The 20,998-nt window shown below is 24.5% G+C and overlaps 1 protein-coding gene across 5 annotated transcripts in view; it reads left to right on the plus strand.

Moving 5' to 3' along the window:
• Positions 1-20,998, plus strand: part of LOC142223539 (alpha-tocopherol transfer protein-like) — a 58,558-nt gene that overhangs the window by 31,358 nt on the left and 6,202 nt on the right. For 2 of the 5 annotated variants that reach the window (XM_075293424.1, XM_075293423.1), the window contains exon 2: positions 10,990-11,169. In XM_075293424.1, the coding sequence (XP_075149539.1) occupies positions 11,001-11,169 (169 nt within the window). In that variant the 5' untranslated portion in view covers positions 10,990-11,000. Of the gene's footprint in view, positions 1-2,467; positions 2,718-10,989; positions 11,170-20,998 lie in introns of all 5 variants that reach the window. The other 3 variants (XM_075293420.1, XM_075293422.1, XM_075293421.1) reach the window with 3 other exon arrangements.

The raw sequence follows: 20,998 nt of genomic DNA on the forward strand, positions 1-20,998 counted from the left end.
AATTTTATTTCTATAGAAAATTTTGTCAAAATTTAATTTCTATAGAAAATTTTGTCAAAATTTTATTTCTGTAGAAAATTTTGTCAAAATTTTATTTCTATAGGAAATTTTGTCAAAACTTTATTTTTATAGGAAATTTTGTCAAAATTTTGTATTTAGAGGAATTTTATGAAAATTTTATTTCTATAGAAAATTTTGTCAAAATGTTATTTCTATAGACAATTTTGCCAAATTTTATTTCTATAGGAAATTTTGTCAAAATTTTGTTTTAAGAGGAAGTTTGTGAAAATTTTATTTCTGTAGAAAATTTTGTCAAAATGTTATTTCTATAGACAATTTTGTCAAAATTTTATTTCTATAGAAATTTTGTCAAAATTTTGTTTTTAGAGGAATTTTGTGAAAATTTAATTTCTATAGAAAATTTTGTCAAAATGTTATTTCTATAGACAATTTTGCCAAAATTTTATTTCTATAGAAAATTTTGTCAAAATTTTATTTCAATAGAAAATTTTGTCAAAATGTTATTTCTATAGAAAATTTTGTCAAAATTTGATTTCTATAGGAAATTTTGCAAAAATTTATTTCGGTATATAATTTATGAAGTACCTCTTAGTTGGGGAGGAATAATTTGCGAAATCTACCAAAACATCAAGAATTTTACCAATCTACCAAAAAGTAAAAAATCTACCATTTTTGGTAGAATTCTACCATTTATTTGGTCAAAATTTTATTTCTATAGAAAATTTTGTCAAAATGTTATTTCTATAGAAAATTCTGTCAAAATTTTATTTTTAGAGGAATTTTGAGAAAATGTTTGTTTCGAATTTATTTCGGCAAAAGCCGGCTATCAATGTAAAACCTTTTTTCGGAGGGTTCAAGTGTGGTTTTTGTTGGGTTTAATAAACTGCCTGAATTTATTCTGATAATTGGTTGATAGTTTTGCTGCAAGTAGAGGATGCTGATGAGGAATGTGGTAATTCCGAAACGTGCGTCCATCCAACCATCTTGCAGTCTATAGGGCTTTGCCCAAATAAATTTGACAAACATTCTTTTCCTCTGTTGGTTAAGCTACTCTTGTAGTTTAGTCAATGTATGGTTTTAAGCTGAAATAAAAAACAACAACAATGCTTAAAGAACAAAACCAACAATAACAAAACAAAACAAATGGAAAAAGAAGAGGAGGCACGCTCAAAATAAACCCAGCCATGTGAATTCAAATCGATGATTTGACAGTGGCATAGGAAAAGAGATATGTTTGTTTCGAATTTATTTCGGCAAAAGCCGGCTATCAATGTAAAACCTTTTTTCGGAGGGTTCAAGTGTGGTTTTTGTTGGGTTTAATAAACTGCCTGAATTTATTCTGATAATTGGTTGATAGTTTTGCTGCAAGTAGAGGATGCTGATGAGGAATGTGGTAATTCCGAAACGTGCGTCCATCCAACCATCTTGCAGTCTATAGGGCTTTGCCCAAATAAATTTGACAAACATTCTTTTCCTCTGTTGGTTAAGCTACACTTGTAGTTTAGTCAATGTATGGTTTTAAGCTGAAATAAAAAACAACAACAATGCTTAAAGAACAAAACCAACAATAACAAAACAAAACAAATGGAAAATGTTATTTCTATAGAAAATTTTGTCAAAATTTGATTTCTATAGGAAAATTTGCAAAAATTTATTTCGGTATATAATTTATGAAGTACCTCTTAGTTGAGGAGGAATAATTTGCGAAATCTACCAAAACACCAAGAATTTTACTAATCTACCAAAAAGTAAAAAAATCTACCATTTTTTTTCTACCAAAACTGGTAGACCGTGATTCTATCTCATCGATTTTAAATCGGAACAGGTCTGAAACATTTCATTGCGAATTTTACCTGAAAACAATACAATTAAATTTTTCAATTAAAATAAAGAACTAATTTTATAAATACATTTTTAATTGATAATTTAATATTATCATTTGTGTTATTAAAGAAAATGCAATTCAAATAAATTAATGGATCCATTAAATTTCTGATTGAAGACAAAATAATTTTTTAGTGAATTTTATAAAACATATTATTAACTTCAATGCTATTTTGTGGAAGTTTTTATGAACAATATTTTTTTTTTTAAATAAACAATTTTTAGTGTCTTTATATTTTCTCGAACGACCTTCGTAAATTCTACATGAATTTTGCTTACATTGTATGATAAACTCTTATTGAAGTTTTTTTCTAAATAATCATTCAATCTTAAAAAAAACTCAGGATATGGTGAAAAATTAGACATACGAACGTTTTGCAAAATTGAAAAGAATAATTCGTATAGAGTTCTCCATAAATATTTGTCTAAATAAATAAAATTTTCATTGCTTTAATAAAAATACCCGAAGTTTTTTTGGACAATTTCCAAGATCTTATTTAAGAATTATGTGAAAAAAATATTGATTTATTGATCAATTCAAATCAAATCAATCTTAATACAGAAATACTTCCAGCATATCAAAAAAAAAAAAACACCACTTGCAGAAAAACAAGCACAATAAAATCTATTCAAAATATTTTAAAAATTAAACTGTACATTCACTAATCAAGGTATCCGCTACTACAATACACAGCAAAACCTACAAAAATACACGAATTTATTAATTGGGAGAAACATCTCTAAAACAACAAACAATTAAAACTCACCACATCATACAGAACAGCCAGTATCAAAAAACATCTTTACAATGAGTAAGTACATACATCTCAATTAACATGATGACCTTAGTATTCACAATTAAAAATGACTTTAATTTGTCAAAATATTTTAAAGGATTACGAATAACAACATTTTTTATTGTATTCTATGTTAAATTAATTTATTCGAATATTTCAAACATGTTGCTGACTTTGTTTTAACATAATGTTACACCCAAGGTGGATAACAGATTTTGACATCCTTTGCAAATTTGATATATAAATATTTTTTTGTTTATTAAAAGTAATAATTTATAATCTTAAAAAGATATAAAGAAGTATAGCTAACATATATACATTTTGCAAACGCATTAGATGCGTGTAGATAATTTCAGTTATCATTTTAAAACTTCGATAACATCCGTTATTACGTGTCTCGAAAGCAAATCCCAATCTTTTCAAAATTTTATTTCTATAGAAAATTTTGTCAAAATTTTATTTCTATAGAAAATGTTGTCAAAATTTTATTGCTATAGAAAATTTTGTCAAAATTTTATTTCTATAGAAAATTTTGTCAAAATTTTATTTCTAAAAAAATTGGGCCAAAATTTTATTTCTACGGAAAATGTTGTTAAAATTTAATTTCTATAGAAAATTTTGTCTAAATTTTATTGCTGTAGAAAATTTGATCAAAATTTTATTTCTATACAAGATTTGGTCAAAATTTTATTTATATAGAAAATTTGGTCAAAATTTTATTTCTATAGAAAATTTGGTTAAAATTTTATTTCTATAGAAAATTTTGTCAAAATTTTATTTCCATAGAAAATTTTGTCAAAATTTTATTTCCATAGAAAATTTTATGAAAATTTTATTTCTATAGAAAATATTATCAAAATTTTATTTCTATAGAAAATTTTGTCAAAATTTTATTTCCATAGAAAATTTTGTCAAAATTTTGTTTGTATAGAAAATATTGTCAAAATTTTATTTCTGCAGAAGATTTGGTAAAAATTTTATTTCTATAGAAAATTTTCTCAAAATTTTATTTCTATATAGAAAATTAAATTTTATTTCTATAGAAAATTTTGTCAAAATTTTATTTCAATTGAAAATAATTGTCATTAGATGAATTGTTTCTTACTTTTTATTCTAAGTGTTATACTATAATTGCTGAGTTTTTCATTGTAATCGGTAAATCGATCGAATTTTGACAAAATTTTATTTCTATAGCAAATTTTCTCAAAATTTTATTTCTATAGAAAATTTTGTCAAAATTTTATTTTTATATGACATTTTGTTAAAATTTTATTTCTATAGAAAATTTGGTCAAAATTTTATTTCTATGGAAAATTTTGTTAAAATGTAATTTCTATAGAAAATTTTGTCTAAGTTTTATTGCTATAGAAAATTTGATCAAAATTTTGTTTCTATAGAATATTTGGTCAAAATTTTATTTCTATAGAAAATCTGGTCAAAATTTTATATCTATAGAAAATTTTGTCCAAATTTTATTTCTTTAGAAAATTTTGTTAAAATTTAATTTCTCTAAAAGATTTTGTCAAAATTTTAATTCTATTGGAAATTTGGTCAAAATTTTATTTTTATAGAAAATTTTATCAAAATTTTATTTCTATAACAAATTTTGTCAAAAATTTTAATTCTATGGAAAATTTGGTCAAAATTTTATTTCTATAGAAAATTTTGCCAAAATTTTATTTGTATAGAAAATTTTGTTAACATTTTATTTCTATAGAAAATTTGGTCAAAATTTTATTTCTATGGAAAATTTTGCTAAAATTTTATTTCTATAGAAAATTTTGTCTAAATTTTATTGCTATAGAAAATTTGATCAAAATTTTATTTCTATAGAAGATTTGGTCAAAATTTTTTTCTATAGGAAATTTTGTCAAAATTTTATTTCTATAGAAAATTTGGTTAAAATTTTATTGCTATGGAAAATTTTGTTAAAATTTAATTTCTATAAAAAATTTTATTTTAAGAGGAATTTTGTCAAAATTTATTTTCTATAGCAAATTTTGTCAAAATTTTATTTCTATGGAAAGTTTGGTCAAAATTTTATTTCTATGGAAAATTTTGTTAAAATTTTATTTCTATAAAAATTTTGTCAAAATTTTATTGCTATAGAAAATTTTGTCAAAATTTTATTTCTTTAGAAAATTTTGTTAAAATTTAATTTCTATAAAAATTTTTGTCAAAATTTTAATTCTATAGAAAATTTTGTGAAAATTTTATTTCTATAGAAAATTTTGTGAAAATTTAATTTCTATAGAAAATTTTGTCAAAATATTATTTCTATAGAAAATTTTGTCAAAATTTTATTTACTCAAAAATTTACTCAAAATTTTATTTCTGTAGAAAACGATGTAAGAATTTTATTTCTATAGAAAATTTTATCAAAATGTTATTTCTATAGAAAATTTTGTCAAAATTTTATTTATATAGAAAATTTTTATCAAAATTTTATTTCTATTGAAAATAATTGTCATTAGATGGATTGTTTCTTACTTTTTATTCTAAGTGTTATACTATAATTGCTGAGCTTTTCATTGTAATCGGTAAATCGTTCGCGATATACTTAAGCACAACGCATAAGTATATAAACACAATCATAGCGACTGTCGATAGGCGAGCACTTCTTTGCATGTATTTCTTTAGGAAAGCCCATTTACTTTGATTTATTTTATTTTCATTTATTGCCCAGATATATGGCACAGATATAGAATCTCCACCATTATACATTTAATTGTAACTATTTATAATTTTAATTGTAATTTATTTTGAACTATGGGTTAAGGTTTTTTTTCTAAATTGGATGTAGTTCCTCATGACAAAGGTGTGTATTAGTTTGGATTTTTTTCTGCTTAAATAAATTTCGAATTTCAGTAAATACATAATATTAAAAAATACATAAAATTTAATATGCTTTCTTAAATTTTTGTAAATCACAATAAATGCTATTGTGATTGCATACACACTACAAAAGTGTAAAAAAATGTAAGCAACACAACTATATAAGATCTGATCGATGCATTAGAATAAAACTTTGTAAGAATCACAAGTTCTGATATAATTACATTAGATCTTGCTTCTTTGAAGTCATTGCAATTAAGCGACCTATAATTTATTAGACTTCTATCTTTCTTAAAAACAATTAATTTTTAATTATCACTATGTATAGCTTTCCTCCCCTGACGGATGACCATGGTTTATATATGGACTGTGAACCCAATTAATATTTTCCAAGAAGTTTAAAGCGGGTATTATTAAATTCTAATTTAGAAATTATTCATCTAATGATTGCATCGACGTTCAGAAGCTGGATTTACAGTTTTTGTTTTTTATTAGACTTAACTTTCGAATCTTACTGGTTTTTATTGTACAGACGAACCTTTTAAGTCATTACGTTGTTGGGGATAATGATTAGTTTTTTTTGTGTTTATAAATTATAGAATAGTATAAAAGTGCAATTTTTCCAATCCCTAATTTCACTTTGATTAGAGAATACATGTGTTCGACTACAAATTATTTCCGCAATTAATAAAAAAACAATAAAAATTAACAATAACTAGATTGTTTTCATTAAGAACTAGACTATAAAATCTAAAATGCATTCTAGCTTTTGGTAACATTGACACTTTATTGGCGATGCCAAGCATCATATAAAAGAAATAACCTATAGATAGTCCACACAACTAACAATGATAAGTCTGAACTATCTTTTTATTGGCATGATTGAATTTTAACCAGCCATTTCTTTGGGTGTAGCGTGGTTGGTTTTCATAAAATTCAACTTATTAAATATTCCAATTAAACTGTTCTTTTTTTTACTCACAATAGCATGTTATCGTGAATTAATTGCTAACCTCAAATAATTGAGGAGTTAGTGCACAGGCATTGTTAACAACGATCGGCTAGGCTTCCCATATATTTTCTAATCAATCGATAGTGAAAGTTTTCAAATTTTGATATTTCCTTTAGACATAATCAATGATTATTGTGAATTATCTAATTAATAAAATTATAATAATTGTTTCAAAAACGAAAAGAAAAAATTTGAATAAAAAAAGCTTTGAGAAATGTTGAAATGATTTAACTGCTTGAATGACACATGCAATCTCTGTAACCCACTGGTTGACTATTGTGAATTAATCGTGGACATATTCTATTACTGAATGGAATAACAATATAAAAAGGCTTGTCAATCATTGCAAAACTCATGGTCCATAGTTTAATGATAGTGAAATTTCACATGTGATAAGATAGATTTTTTTATTCTATTCACATCTGTGATTGATAGTACAGATGATGGGCCACAAAGGTTTTAGTAATCTAATAGTTAAGCAATGAATATGTGGGGGCATAATAGTCAAAATACATATTTGTTGCATTTGATAATCAAGCTTATGATTTAGATTTGGAATTTCCAGATTGGTTGGAAGTATTATAGCCTTGTCCAGATATTTTCGGTCATAGTCCATTAGTAGTCTTTTTTTATCTTATGTTTTTTTTTTATTATCAGATTGTAGTAGTAGTTTATTAATTATGCATTGTTAAATTGAAATCAGAATCCAATGGTTTAGGTCATCTTTAGGTCATCAGAAATACACAAAACTATTTCAATGGGGTTCTGCCCACGTTTGCAGTAGTTGGAAGAATTCTACCAAAAATGTTAGATTTTCTATAGAAAAAACAAATTTGGTACGATTTTCTATAGAAATGTTAATAAAATTTTCTATAGAAATGAAATTTGACAAAATTTTCTATAGAAATAAAATTTTGACAAAATTTTCTATAGAAATTAAATTTGGCAAAATTTTTCTATAGAAATGAAATTTTGACAAAATTTTCGATAGAAATAAAATTTTGACAAACTGTTCAATAGAAATAAAATTTTGACAAAATTTTCCGTAGAAATGAGATTTTGACAGAATTTTCAAAAGAATAAAAAATTGACAAAATTTTCTATAGAAATGAAATTTTGACAAAATTTTCTATAGAAATGAAATTTTGACCAAATTTTCTATAGAAATGAAATCTTGACCAAATTTTCTATAGAAAAGACATTTTGACAAAATTCTCTGTAGTATGAAGTTTTGGCAAAATTTTCTATAGAAATAAAATTTTGACAAAATTTTCTATAAAAATTAAATTTTGATAAATTTTCCTATTGAAATGAAATTTTGACAAAATTTTCTATAAAAATGAAATTTTGACAAAATTTTCCATAGAAATGAAATTGTGACAAAATTTTCCATAGAAATTAAATCTTGACCAAATTTTTTATGGAAATGAAATTTTGACAAAAATTTTTTATAGAAATGAAATTTTGACAAAATTTTCCATAGAAATGAGATTTTGACAAAATTTTCAAAAGAAAAAAATCTTGTCCAAATTTTCTATAGAAAAGACATTTTGACAAAATTTTCCATAGAAATGAGATTTTGACAAAATTTTCTATAAAAATGAAATTTTGATAAATGTTTCTATAGAAATGCAATTTTGATAAATTTTTCTATAGAAATGAAATTTTGATAAAATTTTCAAAAGAAAAAAATTTTGACAGAATTTTCTATAAAAATGAAATTTTGACAAAATTTTCTATGGAAGTGAAATTTGGATAAAATTGCTATAAAAATGAAATTTTGATAGAATTTTCAAAAGAAAAAAATTTTGACAAAATTTTCTATAGAAATGAAATTTTGATCAAATTTTCTATAGAAATGAAATTTTGACAAAAAAATTTCTATAGAAATGAAGTTTTGGCAAAATTTTCTATCGAAATGAAATCTTGACTAAATGTTCTGTAGAAATGAAATTTTGTCAAACTTTTTTTATAGAAATTAAATTTTGACAAAATTTTCTATAGAAAAGACATTTTGACAAAATTCTCTGTAGTATGAAGTTTTGGCAAAATTTTCTATAGAAATAAAATTTTGACAAAATTTTCTATAAAAATGAAATTTTGATAAATTTTCCTATTGAAATGAAATTTTGACAAAATTTTCTATAAAAATGAAATTTTGATAAATTTTCCTATTGAAATGAAATTTTGACAAAATTTTCTATAAAAATGAAATTTTGACAAAATTTTCCATAGAAATGAAATTGTGACAAAATTTTCCATAGAAATTAAATCTTGACCAAATTTTTTATGGAAATGAAATTTTGACAAAAATTTTTTATAGAAATGAAATTTTGACAAAATTTTCCATAGAAATGAGATTTTGACAAAATTTTCAAAAGAAAAAAATCTTGTCCAAATTTTCTATAAAAAGACATTTTGACAAAATTTTCCATAGAAATGAGATTTTGACAAAATTTTCTATAAAAATGAAATTTTGATAAATGTTTCTATAGAAATGCAATTTTGATAAATTTTTCTATAGAAATGAAATTTTGATAAAATTTTCAAAAGAAAAAAATTTTGACAGAATTTTCTATAAAAATGAAATTTTGACAAAATTTTCTATGGAAGTGAAATTTGGATAAAATTGCTATAAAAATGAAATTTTTATAGAATTTTCAAAAGAAAAAAATTTTGACAAAATTTTCTATAGAAATGAAATTTTGATCAAATTTTCTATAGAAATGAAATTTTGAAAAAAAATTTTCTATAGAAATGAAGTTTTGGCAAAATTTTCTATCGAAATGAAATCTTGACTAAATGTTCTGTAGAAATGAAATTTTGTCAAACTTTTTTTATAGAAATTAAATTTTGACAAAATTTTCTATAGAAAAGACATTTTGACAAAATTCTCTGTAGTATGAAGTTTTGGCAAAATTTTCCTATTGAAATGAAATTTTGACAAAATTTTCTATAAAAATGAAATTTTGATAAATTTTCCTATTGAAATGAAATTTTGACAAAATTTTCTATAAAAATGAAATTTTGACAAAATTTTCCATAGAAATGAAATTGTGACAAAATTTTCCATAGAAATTAAATCTTGACCAAATTTTTTATGGAAATGAAATTTTGACAAAAATTTTTTATAGAAATGAAATTTTGACAAAATTTTCCATAGAAATGAAATTTTGACAAAATTTTCAAAAGAAAAAAATCTTGTCCAAATTTTCTATAGAAAAGACATTTTGACAAAATTTTCCATAGAAATGAGATTTTGACAAAATTTTCGAAAGAACAATTTTTTTTCTATAGAAATGAAATTTTGACAAAATTTTCTATGGAAGTGAAATTTTGATAAAATTTTCTATAGAAATGAAAGTTGACAAAATTTTATATATAAATGAAATTTTGATAAAATTTTTCATAGAAATGAAATTGTGACAAAATTTTCTATAGAAATGAAATTTTGATAAAATTTTCAAAAGAAAACAATTTTGACAAAATTTTCTATAGAAATAAAATTTTGACAAAATTTTTCTATAGAAATGAAATTTTGACAAAATTTTTCTATAGAAATAAAATTTTGACCAAATTTTCGATAGAAATGAAATCTTGACCAAATTTTCTATAGAAATGAAATTTTTACAAAATTTCCCATAGAAATGAAATTTTGACAAAATTCTCTCTAGAAATAAAATTTTGGCAAAATTTTCTAGAGAATTGAAATTTTGACAAAATTTTCTATATACTGGAAAAACAGTGAACCTACAAGGAAGAAAATTGTTTGTTAATTTTAGAAAATTTTGAATATTTTTAGAAAATTTTAGCTAAACAACATTACAATCGCTAGCATCACGCCGATATCACAAAAATAAGTAAACATTTTTCGACAAATTCGAGAAAATTTATTAGACATAATTAATTTTTTTTCACTTGTTAAAGAAATTTTTGTAGTTTGAAGGAAAAAGATGGAGTTAAAAAATGCAAGATGCAAGACCATCGAATTTTGTGGTTTTCCCATAATCCCCATAACACCGGCCTTATGGGAAAACCATAAAATTCGCATTATAGCGCTAAAATTTTTACTTTTCTTTAATAATTCTGTTTAAAGAAAATAAACGTAAATATTACATATATGAAATGCACAAATACTAATAAATATTTACTGCTGTAATTATTTATGAAATTTTACCACTTTTAATGTCATGTTTTTCGGCAAATTAATCCCAGTAACTTATGTTTACTGTGAATCAAGGAAAAGTCACTTTATCAAAATGCAATCTGGCAATATCGACGCGATTTGCACTAATGAGATGTTCTGGATAGCTTATAAAAATGTTGCATCGAGTACTAAAAGAAAACAGACCTAATATCGTTTTCCTATATATTTGAGTGACTTTCTACTGAATACTTTATCTTATTATTGTTATTAATAAAATTAAATTTTGTTTACAGGAATTCCAACCATGTTGACTGATGTGGGGCAAATGTCCGGTGTGGTTGTTGACAACTATAAATTGGAATTAGAATTGGGTGAACCTTCAGAACATGCTAAACAGGTGGCCGCAACTGAATTAAGAGAATCTCCAGAAAATCGCAAGAAGGGTTTGGAAGAACTAAACAAATTATTAGATGGTAAGTTATAATTTAAATGTGTTATAAATTTACACAAATACAACACACATCTACGTATTTGCGTATTTCTGACTATGGAGCCAATTATGCTACACACAAAAAATTATTTTTTTGTCTTCAATCACGAAATTAATTGATCCAACTAATTTTTAAGTGAAATGTCTTCACAATCACAGAAATGATAGTATCAATTAAAAATTAATTGAAAGTCAATGAAAAAATTAATTGATACTATTAATCTTTGTAATTGATTTTTATTTCAATTAAAAAATTTGTTAAATCAATAAAATTTTTAATTGAATATTTTTTAAAACTCTATTAAGACTTTAATTGGAAAAATTTTCGTGAAATTTTTTTCTGTATAATAATGATCCCTTTCGTCAATTATGCCTACAATTTAATCAATTTTATGGTATTGTAAACTTGTGTGAGAATGGAAAATCGTTAAAAAAAATATATTATTTTACATCTAAATAGATAAGTAATAATGTACATTTTAGTCTGTAAGGATCTATAGACTTCAAATATAAAAAAAATATAGGTTATGATAACCGAATTTTATGATTACGATAACCGAATTTGTTCACAGTTACAGCTAGTATTTGTTGACAGTTGTGTCCACTAAGTCGCAGGTTCAAATAAAACATCATCGGGAGTTGAAATCAGTAAAAGTAGTCACCATGGAAATTAAGACCAATGTCCAGACTTTAGTTCTTAGTTACTTATTTCTATATAATTTAAAAATCATTAATCAAAACGGAATTAATATTACTTACAAAATAATAACATTATGTCTACACAAATGTAAAATTGATTTTAAAAGATTAACTCAATTATACAGATTAACTTTGTAATTCATTACGTGCTGAGAATTTTCAAAAGTCCATTAAAAACGCAGTTATTGCAACAACACATAGTTATCATTACATTCGAAAGTTGCTTTCCCATTATAAAAACGATTTCAAATTAATTCGTTCGAAAGATAATAACTATGGGAAGGTTTTATTAATTCCCTCTATTGTAGCAGTAATGTTAAAGATCAAACAATTAGAAAAATACCATATACTTAATGGTATTCGACTTATATTATTTCAATTTAATAAAGAAAATATAGTGTATCTCAAAGCGGGTTGTATCATTACGACTCGATCTTGGTTATTGTAAAGCCTTAATTGTCTTGGTCTAACATTGATAAGAATTCTTTGGTTTCATTCAAACTTTCGGATAATGGGGACAATCTGTTGAGAAAATTTTCGTACGATACCCAAAATTAGTATGAATGAACTGTATATATGGTTAAAATGGTCATGATTTGACGTCAATCATTTTTATACCCTCCACCATAGGATGGGGGGTATATTAACTTTGTCATTCCGTTTGTAACACATAGAAATAGTGCTCTAAGACCCCATAAAGTATATATATTCTGGGTCGTGGTGAAATTCTGAGTCGATCTGATAATGTCCGTCCGTCCGTCTGTTGAAATCACTCTAACTTCCGAACAAAACAAGCTATCGACTTGAAACTTGGCACAAGTAGATGTTATTGATGTAGGTCGGATGGTATTGCAAATGGGCCACATAGGTCCACTTTTACGTATAGCCCCCATATAAACGGACCCCCAAATTTGGCTTGCAGACCCTCTAAGAGAAGCAAATTTCATCCGATCCGGCTGAAATTTGGTACATGGTGTTACTATATGATCTCTAACAACCATGCAAAAATTGGTCTACATCGGTCTATAATTATATATAGCCCCCATATAAACCGATCCCCTGATTTGGCTTTCGGAGCCTCTAACAGAAGCAAATTTCATCCGATCCGGCTGAAATTTTGTACATGGTGTTAGTATATGGTCTTTGACAACCACACAGAAATTGGTCCACATCGGTCCATAATTATATATAGCCCCCATATAAACCGATCCCCAGATTTGGCTTGTGAAGCCTCTAAGAGAAGAAAATTTCATCCGATCCGGCTGAAATTTGGTACATGGTGTTAGTATATGGTCTCTAACAACCATGCAAAAATTGGTCTACATCGGTCTATAATTATATATATAGCCCCCATATAAACTGATCCCCCGATTTGGCTTTCGGAGCGTCTAACAGAAGCAAATTTCATCCGATCCGGCTGAAATTTTGTACATGGTGTTAGTATATGGTCTTTGACAACCACACAGAAATTGGTCCACATCGGTCCATAATTATATATAGCCCCCATATAAACCGATCCCCAGATTTGGCTTATGGAGCCTCTAAGAGAAGAATATTTCATCCGATCCGGCTGAAATTTGGTACATGGTGTTAGTATAGGGTCTCTAACAACCATGCAAAAATTGGTCCACATCGGTGCATAATTATATATAGCCCCATATAAACCGATCCCCCGATTTGGCTTGCGGAGCCTATAAGAGAAGCAAATTTCATCCTATCCGGCAGAAATTTGGTACATGGTGTTAGTATATGGTCTCTAATGACCATACAAAAATTGGTCCACATCGGTGCATAATTATATATAGCCCCATATAAACCGATCCCCCGATTTGGCTTGCGGAGCCTATAAGAGAAGCAAATTTCATCCGATCCGGCTGAAATTTTGTACATGGTGTTAGTATATGGTCTCTAACAACCATGCAAAAATTGGTCCACATCGGTGCATAATTATATATAGCCCCATATAAACCGATCCCCAGATTTGACTTCCGGAGCCCCTTGGAAGAGCAAAATTCATCGGATTCGGTTGAAATTTGGTACGTGATATAAGTGTATGCAACAACCATGCATGAATTGGTTCATATCAGTCCATAATTATATATAGCCCCCATATAAACCGATCTCCGGTGCCTTTTGGAGAAGCAAAATTCATCCGATCTGGTTGAAATTTGGTACGTGGTGGTAGTATATGATATTTAACAACCATGCCAAAAGTGGTCCATATCAGTCCATAATCATATATAGCCCCCATATAAACCGATCCCGAGATTTGGTTTTGGAGCCTCTTGGAGGAGTAAATTTCATCCGAGTCAGTTGAAATTTGGTACATTGTGCTAGTATATGGCCGTTAACAACCATGTCTAACTAGGTTCATATCGGTCTATAGTTATATATAGCCCTCAGATAAATCGATCCCCAATCACACAAAAATTGGTCCATATCAAGTTCATAATTGTATATAGCCCCCATATAAGCGACCCCCATATATCAATTCTTACTCCCTACGCACCGTGCAAAAGTCCATATCGATTCGTAATTATTTGTAGACTTACCTATACATACCTTGTTTGTCTAATGTATACCACGTATGGACTAACTCACAATTTAGAAAATGATTTAAGATACCACAACCCAAGTAATTCGATTGTGGATGACAGTTTTTCGTAGAAGATTCTACGCAATCCATGGTGGAGGGTACATAAGATTCGGCCTGGCCGAACTTACGGCCATATATATTTGTTTTCTTTAATTTTAGATTATTTTTTTCGTCTAGAAGAGGGTGAATATCGTGAGGTGCAGTTTAACGACAAACACAAAAAAATAATTATGAAAATCTTTTAAAGTTTTAAAGTCACCTAAAGGGGTCAATGATAATTACAAAATATTGTTACAAATGAAATCTGTTGGCGAGCACATACACATATGGGAAATCTAGGCATGCAAACATTTGAACCACAAATTTTTATCGGCTAGCCACCGCCAGCCGTTAAAATTAAAAAAATTAATAAAACATAAATGAAAAAATAAAAAGAAATAAAAAATTAAATAATATAAAAAAATTAAAATATAACAAAATAAAAACTAATTAAATTTACATATAATGCACTATTTGCTTTTTAGATTATAATTGCTTTGCAATTCTCATACACAAAAAAAAATATTATGAAAATCTTTTAAAGTTTTAGAGTCACCTAAAGGGGTCAATGATAATTACAAAATATTGTTACAAATGAAATCTGTTGCCAAGCACATACACATAGGGGAAATCTAGGCATGCAAATATTTGGACCACAAATTTTTATCGGCTAGCCACCGCCAGCCGTTAAAATTAAAAAAATTAATAAAAAATAAATGAAAAAATAAAAAGGAATAAACAAGAATAAAAAATTAAATAATATAAAAAATTAAAATATAACAAAAGAAAAACTAATTAAATTTACATATAATGCACTATTTGCTTTTTAGATTATAATTGCTTTGCTATTCTCATACACAAAAAAAAATTATTATGAAAATCTTTTAAAGTTTTAGAGTCACCTAAAGGGGTCAATGATAATTACAAAATATTGTTATGAATGAAATCTGTTGGCAAGTACATACAAATAGGGGGAAATCTAGGCATGCAAACATGTGAACCTTTAACATCTGAAAACTTCACAATTGTGAAATACAATAGAAAAGTAGTTTTTGTGTTTGTATTTATTTTTTTTTTTTTGATTTTCACGATGAAACTTCATTTTAATTGTTTTGTGAGTTTGAGATAACAAAGATACTCTATACTCATACTAGACACATTTATGTGTGTCAATAAGTTAACTCGGTATATATTATTTTTTAATTTTTAGTTTCTATATTGAATACTCAAGTTACATCGCAAAGGTAGGGGACCTATGTGTAACAACAATGAATCAAAACCTGAGGGTAAACAAATTGTGTGTTTGGGTTTTTGTTATAAACCGGTCTCACATCTCAAACACGTCACAATACTTTAATGTTTAAATATGAAGATTTGTTGTTGTTTTTTTTTTCGAATATTCCCAAATGGAATAACTCATCGCCAATGTGTGATCTTCTGAGTCATCTACGAAGTGTTTGTTTTTTAAATACTTGACTGAATTTCGAATATACCGAAATTATAACGTTTATTTTTTTCTCTATCACAATTCAAGGTCAATTCGAATCTAGTTTAATGTGAAGAAGAGCTAAACTAAAAACATTAATAAGAAGCAAATTTGAATATACCATTGACATTTTGGATTTTGTTTATGCGGATGCATCGTAACCCATAATAGGTCTTTGCATTTTTATTAATATACACAGAAAAAAACCTAAATTGTTCTATAGGAAGCATTTTGTTAAAACCACGAAATTTTAATTCCCTGGTGTACTTTTTTGTTTGCATTTCACGAAATTACGGCCTCTCATAGAAGAAAAACATAAACTAAAAGAAAAGAAAAAAGTCATTGACGCCAAATCATGACCATTTTAACCATACATACAGTTCATTTATAATATTTTTGGGAATTTAGGGAAACTACAGCTAGTTTAACTACGGAAATTTTTTTGTATATTCATTGATAATTTAAATCTGATATGTTGGATTAGATTTTGTGACAAATATACATGGAAACAAGTACATAGGGCAAAAAATTAGGCCTGGCCGAATCAGAATGCAGCGCCTATAAGAATTTTCTTTTTAAAATTAGTATTTAAAGTGAATTAGACGGAACATAAACCTCTCTTTAACAGTACGAGTACCGAACACGGTTGCCACATTTGGTAGAATTCTACCAAAAATGGTAGAATTCTTGATGTTCGGGTAGATTTTACGAAACAAGAGGTAATTTTGTAAAAATTTTCTACAGAAATACATTTTTGACAAATTTTCTATAGAAACAAATTTTTGATAACTCTTCTATAGAAATAAAATTTTGACAAAATTTTCTATAGAAATAAAATTTTGACAAACTTTTCTATAGAAATAAATTTTTGACAAAATTTTATATAGAAATAAAATTTTGACAAAATTTTCTACAGAAATAAAATTTTGACAAAATTTTCTACAGAAATAAAATTTTGACAAAAATAGAAATAACATTTGGCAAAATTTTTATAGAAATAAAATTTTGACAACATTTTCTATAGAAATAAAATTTTGAACAAATTTTCTATAGAAATAAAATTTTGACAAACATTTTTACAGAAATAAAATTTTGACAAAATTTTTTTTATAGAAATAAAATTTTGACAAAATAGTTTATAGAAATAAATTTTTTACAAAATTTTCTATAGAAATAAAATTTTTACAAAATTTTCTATAGAAATAAAATTTTGACAAAATTTTTTATAGAAATAAAATTTTGACAAAATTTTCTATAGAAATAAAATTTTCACAAAATTTTCACAATAGAAATAAAATTTTTCACAACATTTTTTTAGAAATAAATTTTTGACAAAATATTCTACAGAAATACAATTTTGACAAAATATTCTATAGAAATAAAATTTTGAACAAATTTTCTATAGAAATAAAAGATTGAGAAAATTTTGTATGGAAATAAAAGTTTGAGAAAATAGAAATAAAATTTTGACAAAACTTTTTATAGAAATAAAATTTTGGCAACAATTTTTATAGAAATAAAAGTTTAGGAAAATTTTCTATAGAAATAAAACTTTGACCAAATTTTCTATAGAAATAAAATTTTGCAAAATTTTCCATAGAAATAAAATTTTGACAAAATTTTTTATAGAAATAAAATTTTGACAAAATTTTTGATAGTAATAAAATTTTGACAACATTTTCTATAGAAATAAAATTTTGAACAAATTTTCTATAGAAATAACATTTTGACAAAAATTTTTACAGAAATAAAATTTTGACAAAATTTTTTTTATAGAAATAAAATTTTGACAAAATTTTCACAATAGAAATAAAATTTTTCACAACATTTTTTAGAAATAAATTTTTGACAAAATATTCTACAGAAATACAATTTTGACAAAATATTCTATAGAAATAAAATTTTGAACAAATTTTCTATAGAAATAAAAGTTTGAGAAAATTTTGTATGGAAATAAAAGTTTGAGAAAATAGAAATAAAATTTTGACAAAACTTTTTATAGAAATAAAATTTTGGCAAAAATTTTTATAGAAATAAAAGTTTAGGAAAATTTTCTATAGAAATAAAACTTTGACCAAATTTTCTACAGAAATAAAATTTTGCAAAATTTTCCATAGAAATAAAATTTTGAAAACATTTTTTATAGAAATAAAATTTTGACAAAATTTTTGATAGTAATAAAATTTAAAAAAAAATGTTCTATAGAAATAAAATTTTGAAAAAATTTTCTATAGAAATAAAATTTTGACAAAAATTTTCCATAGAAATACAAATTTGACCAAATTGTCTCTAGAAATAAAATTTGGCAAAATTTTTATAGAAATAAAATATTGACAACATTTTCTATAGAAATAAAGTTTTTAACAAATTTTCTATAGAAATAAAATTTTGACAAAAATTTTTACAGAAATAAAATTTTGACAAAATTTTTTTATAGAAATAAAATTTTGACAAAATGTTTTATAGAAATAAAATTTTTACAAAATTTTCTATAGAAATAAAATTTTGACAAAAATTTTTACAGAAATAAAATTTTGACAAAATTTTCTATAGAAATAAAATTTTCACAAAATTTTCACAAAGAAATAAAATTTTTCACAACATTTTTTTAGAAATAAATTTTTGACAAAATATTCTACAGAAATACAATTTTGACAAAATATTCTATAGAAATAAAATTTTGAACAAATTTTCTATAAAAATAAAAGTTTGAGAAAATTTTGTATGGAAATAAAAGTTTGAGAAAATAGAAATAAAATTTTGACAAAACTTTTTATAGAAATAAAATTTTGGCAACAATTTTTATAGAAATAAAAGTTTAGGAAAATTTTCTATAGAAATAAAACTTTGACCAAATTTTCTATAGAAATAAAATTTTGCAAAATTTTCCATAGAAATAAAATTTTGACAAAATTGTTTATAGAAATAAAATTTTGAAACAATTTTTGATAGTAATAAAATTTTGAAAAAATTTTCTATAGAAATAACATTTTGAAAAAATTTTCTATAGAAACAAAATGTTGACAAAAATTTTCCATAGAAATACAAATTTGACCAAATTGTCTCTAGAAATAAAATTTGGCAAAATTTTATAGAAATAAAATTTTGACAACATTTTCTATAGAAATAAAATTTTGAACAAATTTTCTATAGAAATAAAATTTTGACAAAAATTTTTACAGAAATAAAATTTTGACAAAATTTTTTTTATAGAAATAAAATTTTGACAAAATGTTTTATAGAAATAAAATTTTTACAAAATTTTCTATAGAAATAAAATTTTTACAAAATTTTCTATAGAAATAAAATTTTGACAAAAATTTTTACAGAAATAAAATTTTGACAAAATTTTCTATAGAAATAAAATTTTCACAAAATTTTCACAAAGAAATAAAATTTTTCACAACATTTGTTTAGAAATAAATTTTTGACAAAATATTCTACAGAAATACAATTTTGACAAAATATTCTATAGAAATAAAATTTTGAACAAATTTTCTATAGAAATAAAAGTTTGAGAAAATTTTGTATGGAAATAAAAGTTTGAGAAAATAGAAATAAAATTTTGACAAAACTTTTTATAGAAATAAAATTTTGGCAAAAATTTTTATAGAAATAAAAGTTTAGGAAAATTTTCTATAGAAATAAAATTTTGCAAAATTTTCCATAGAAATAAAATTTTGACAAAATTTTTTATAGAAATAAAATTTTGACAAAATTTTTGATAGTAATAAAATTTTGAAAAAATTTTCTATAGAAATAAAATTTTGAAAAAATTTTCTATAGAAATAAAATTTTGACAAAAATTTTTATAGAAATAAAATTTTAAAAAAACTTTCTATAGAAATACAATTTTGATAAAAAAAATACTATAGAAATAAAATTTTGACAAAATTGTCTATAGAAATAAAACTTTGACAAAATTTTTTTATAGACATAAAATTTTGCAAAACTTTTCTATAGAAATAAAATTCTAATTTCCCGTCGAAAAGTGACAACGTTAGTCGAAATATTGGAAAAATAAATTTTATAATTAATCAAATAAAAAAACAAAATTTTCTATAGGAATAAAATTCTAATTTCCCGTCGAAGAGTGACAACGTTAGTCGAAATATTGGAAAAATAAATTTTATAATTAATCAAATAAAATTTATTTTTCCAATATTTCGACTAACGTCGTCAGTCTTCGACAGGAAATTAAAATTTTATTTCTATAGAAAATTTTGTCAAAATTTTATTTTGCAAAAGTATTTGTTTTTTAAAAAAGACCTTAAGCCGAAATAAGAAATAAATAAACAAAAGTACATAATTTTATTCTACTTTTACAGATTCTTTTTTGAGTTTAGCGGTTAAGCTAGAACTTAGTATCCACACTGAAGAATTAATAAAATAGTGCAAATTATTCAAATTTTGCCGAAAAAAAAATGCTAAACCCTTTCTAGGAAAATTAAGAATTTTTGAAAATATTCAAACGTTCCAGACAAGCGTTATAATGCATTAAAAATCATAAAAAATTTTAAAAATTATTTATTCGTTAAAATATAACAAGATTTATTAATTCACATCCAAAACACTGGATTCGCATCACATCTTAAGAAGTGGTGCAAATTCAATGCAATGACTGTTAAAATGGTAGACATCCGTCCTATGAATTTGCACCACTTGCGGATCCAAATTGCACCACTTGCGGATCCAAAAAGAACATTTTCACTACTTTTTTTTGCTGGATTGTTATAAATACGGACATATTTTCTCTAAAAGAAAATACTTCATGAGAAAGGGGAATTTTTCTTTGGGTCTAGATATTGAAATCCTATTGCCGTATCGCTGTGTCTTGGTCGCGGATTCAAGTTCTAAAAATAGGATTGCCTTTTTCCTTTTCTTTCTCCTTTAATTGTTCCCACATTTTTTTGTCTAAAAATTAAGTACACTGCTAAAATAAATTGAATCTTTGCAATCTTTCAAAAAAGCAGCATCTTTGTCTTTGAATCA

The sequence above is a fragment of the Haematobia irritans genome, chromosome 2 (assembly GCF_050003625.1).
Source record: "Haematobia irritans isolate KBUSLIRL chromosome 2, ASM5000362v1, whole genome shotgun sequence".
NCBI classification, from domain to species: domain Eukaryota; kingdom Metazoa; phylum Arthropoda; class Insecta; order Diptera; family Muscidae; genus Haematobia; species Haematobia irritans.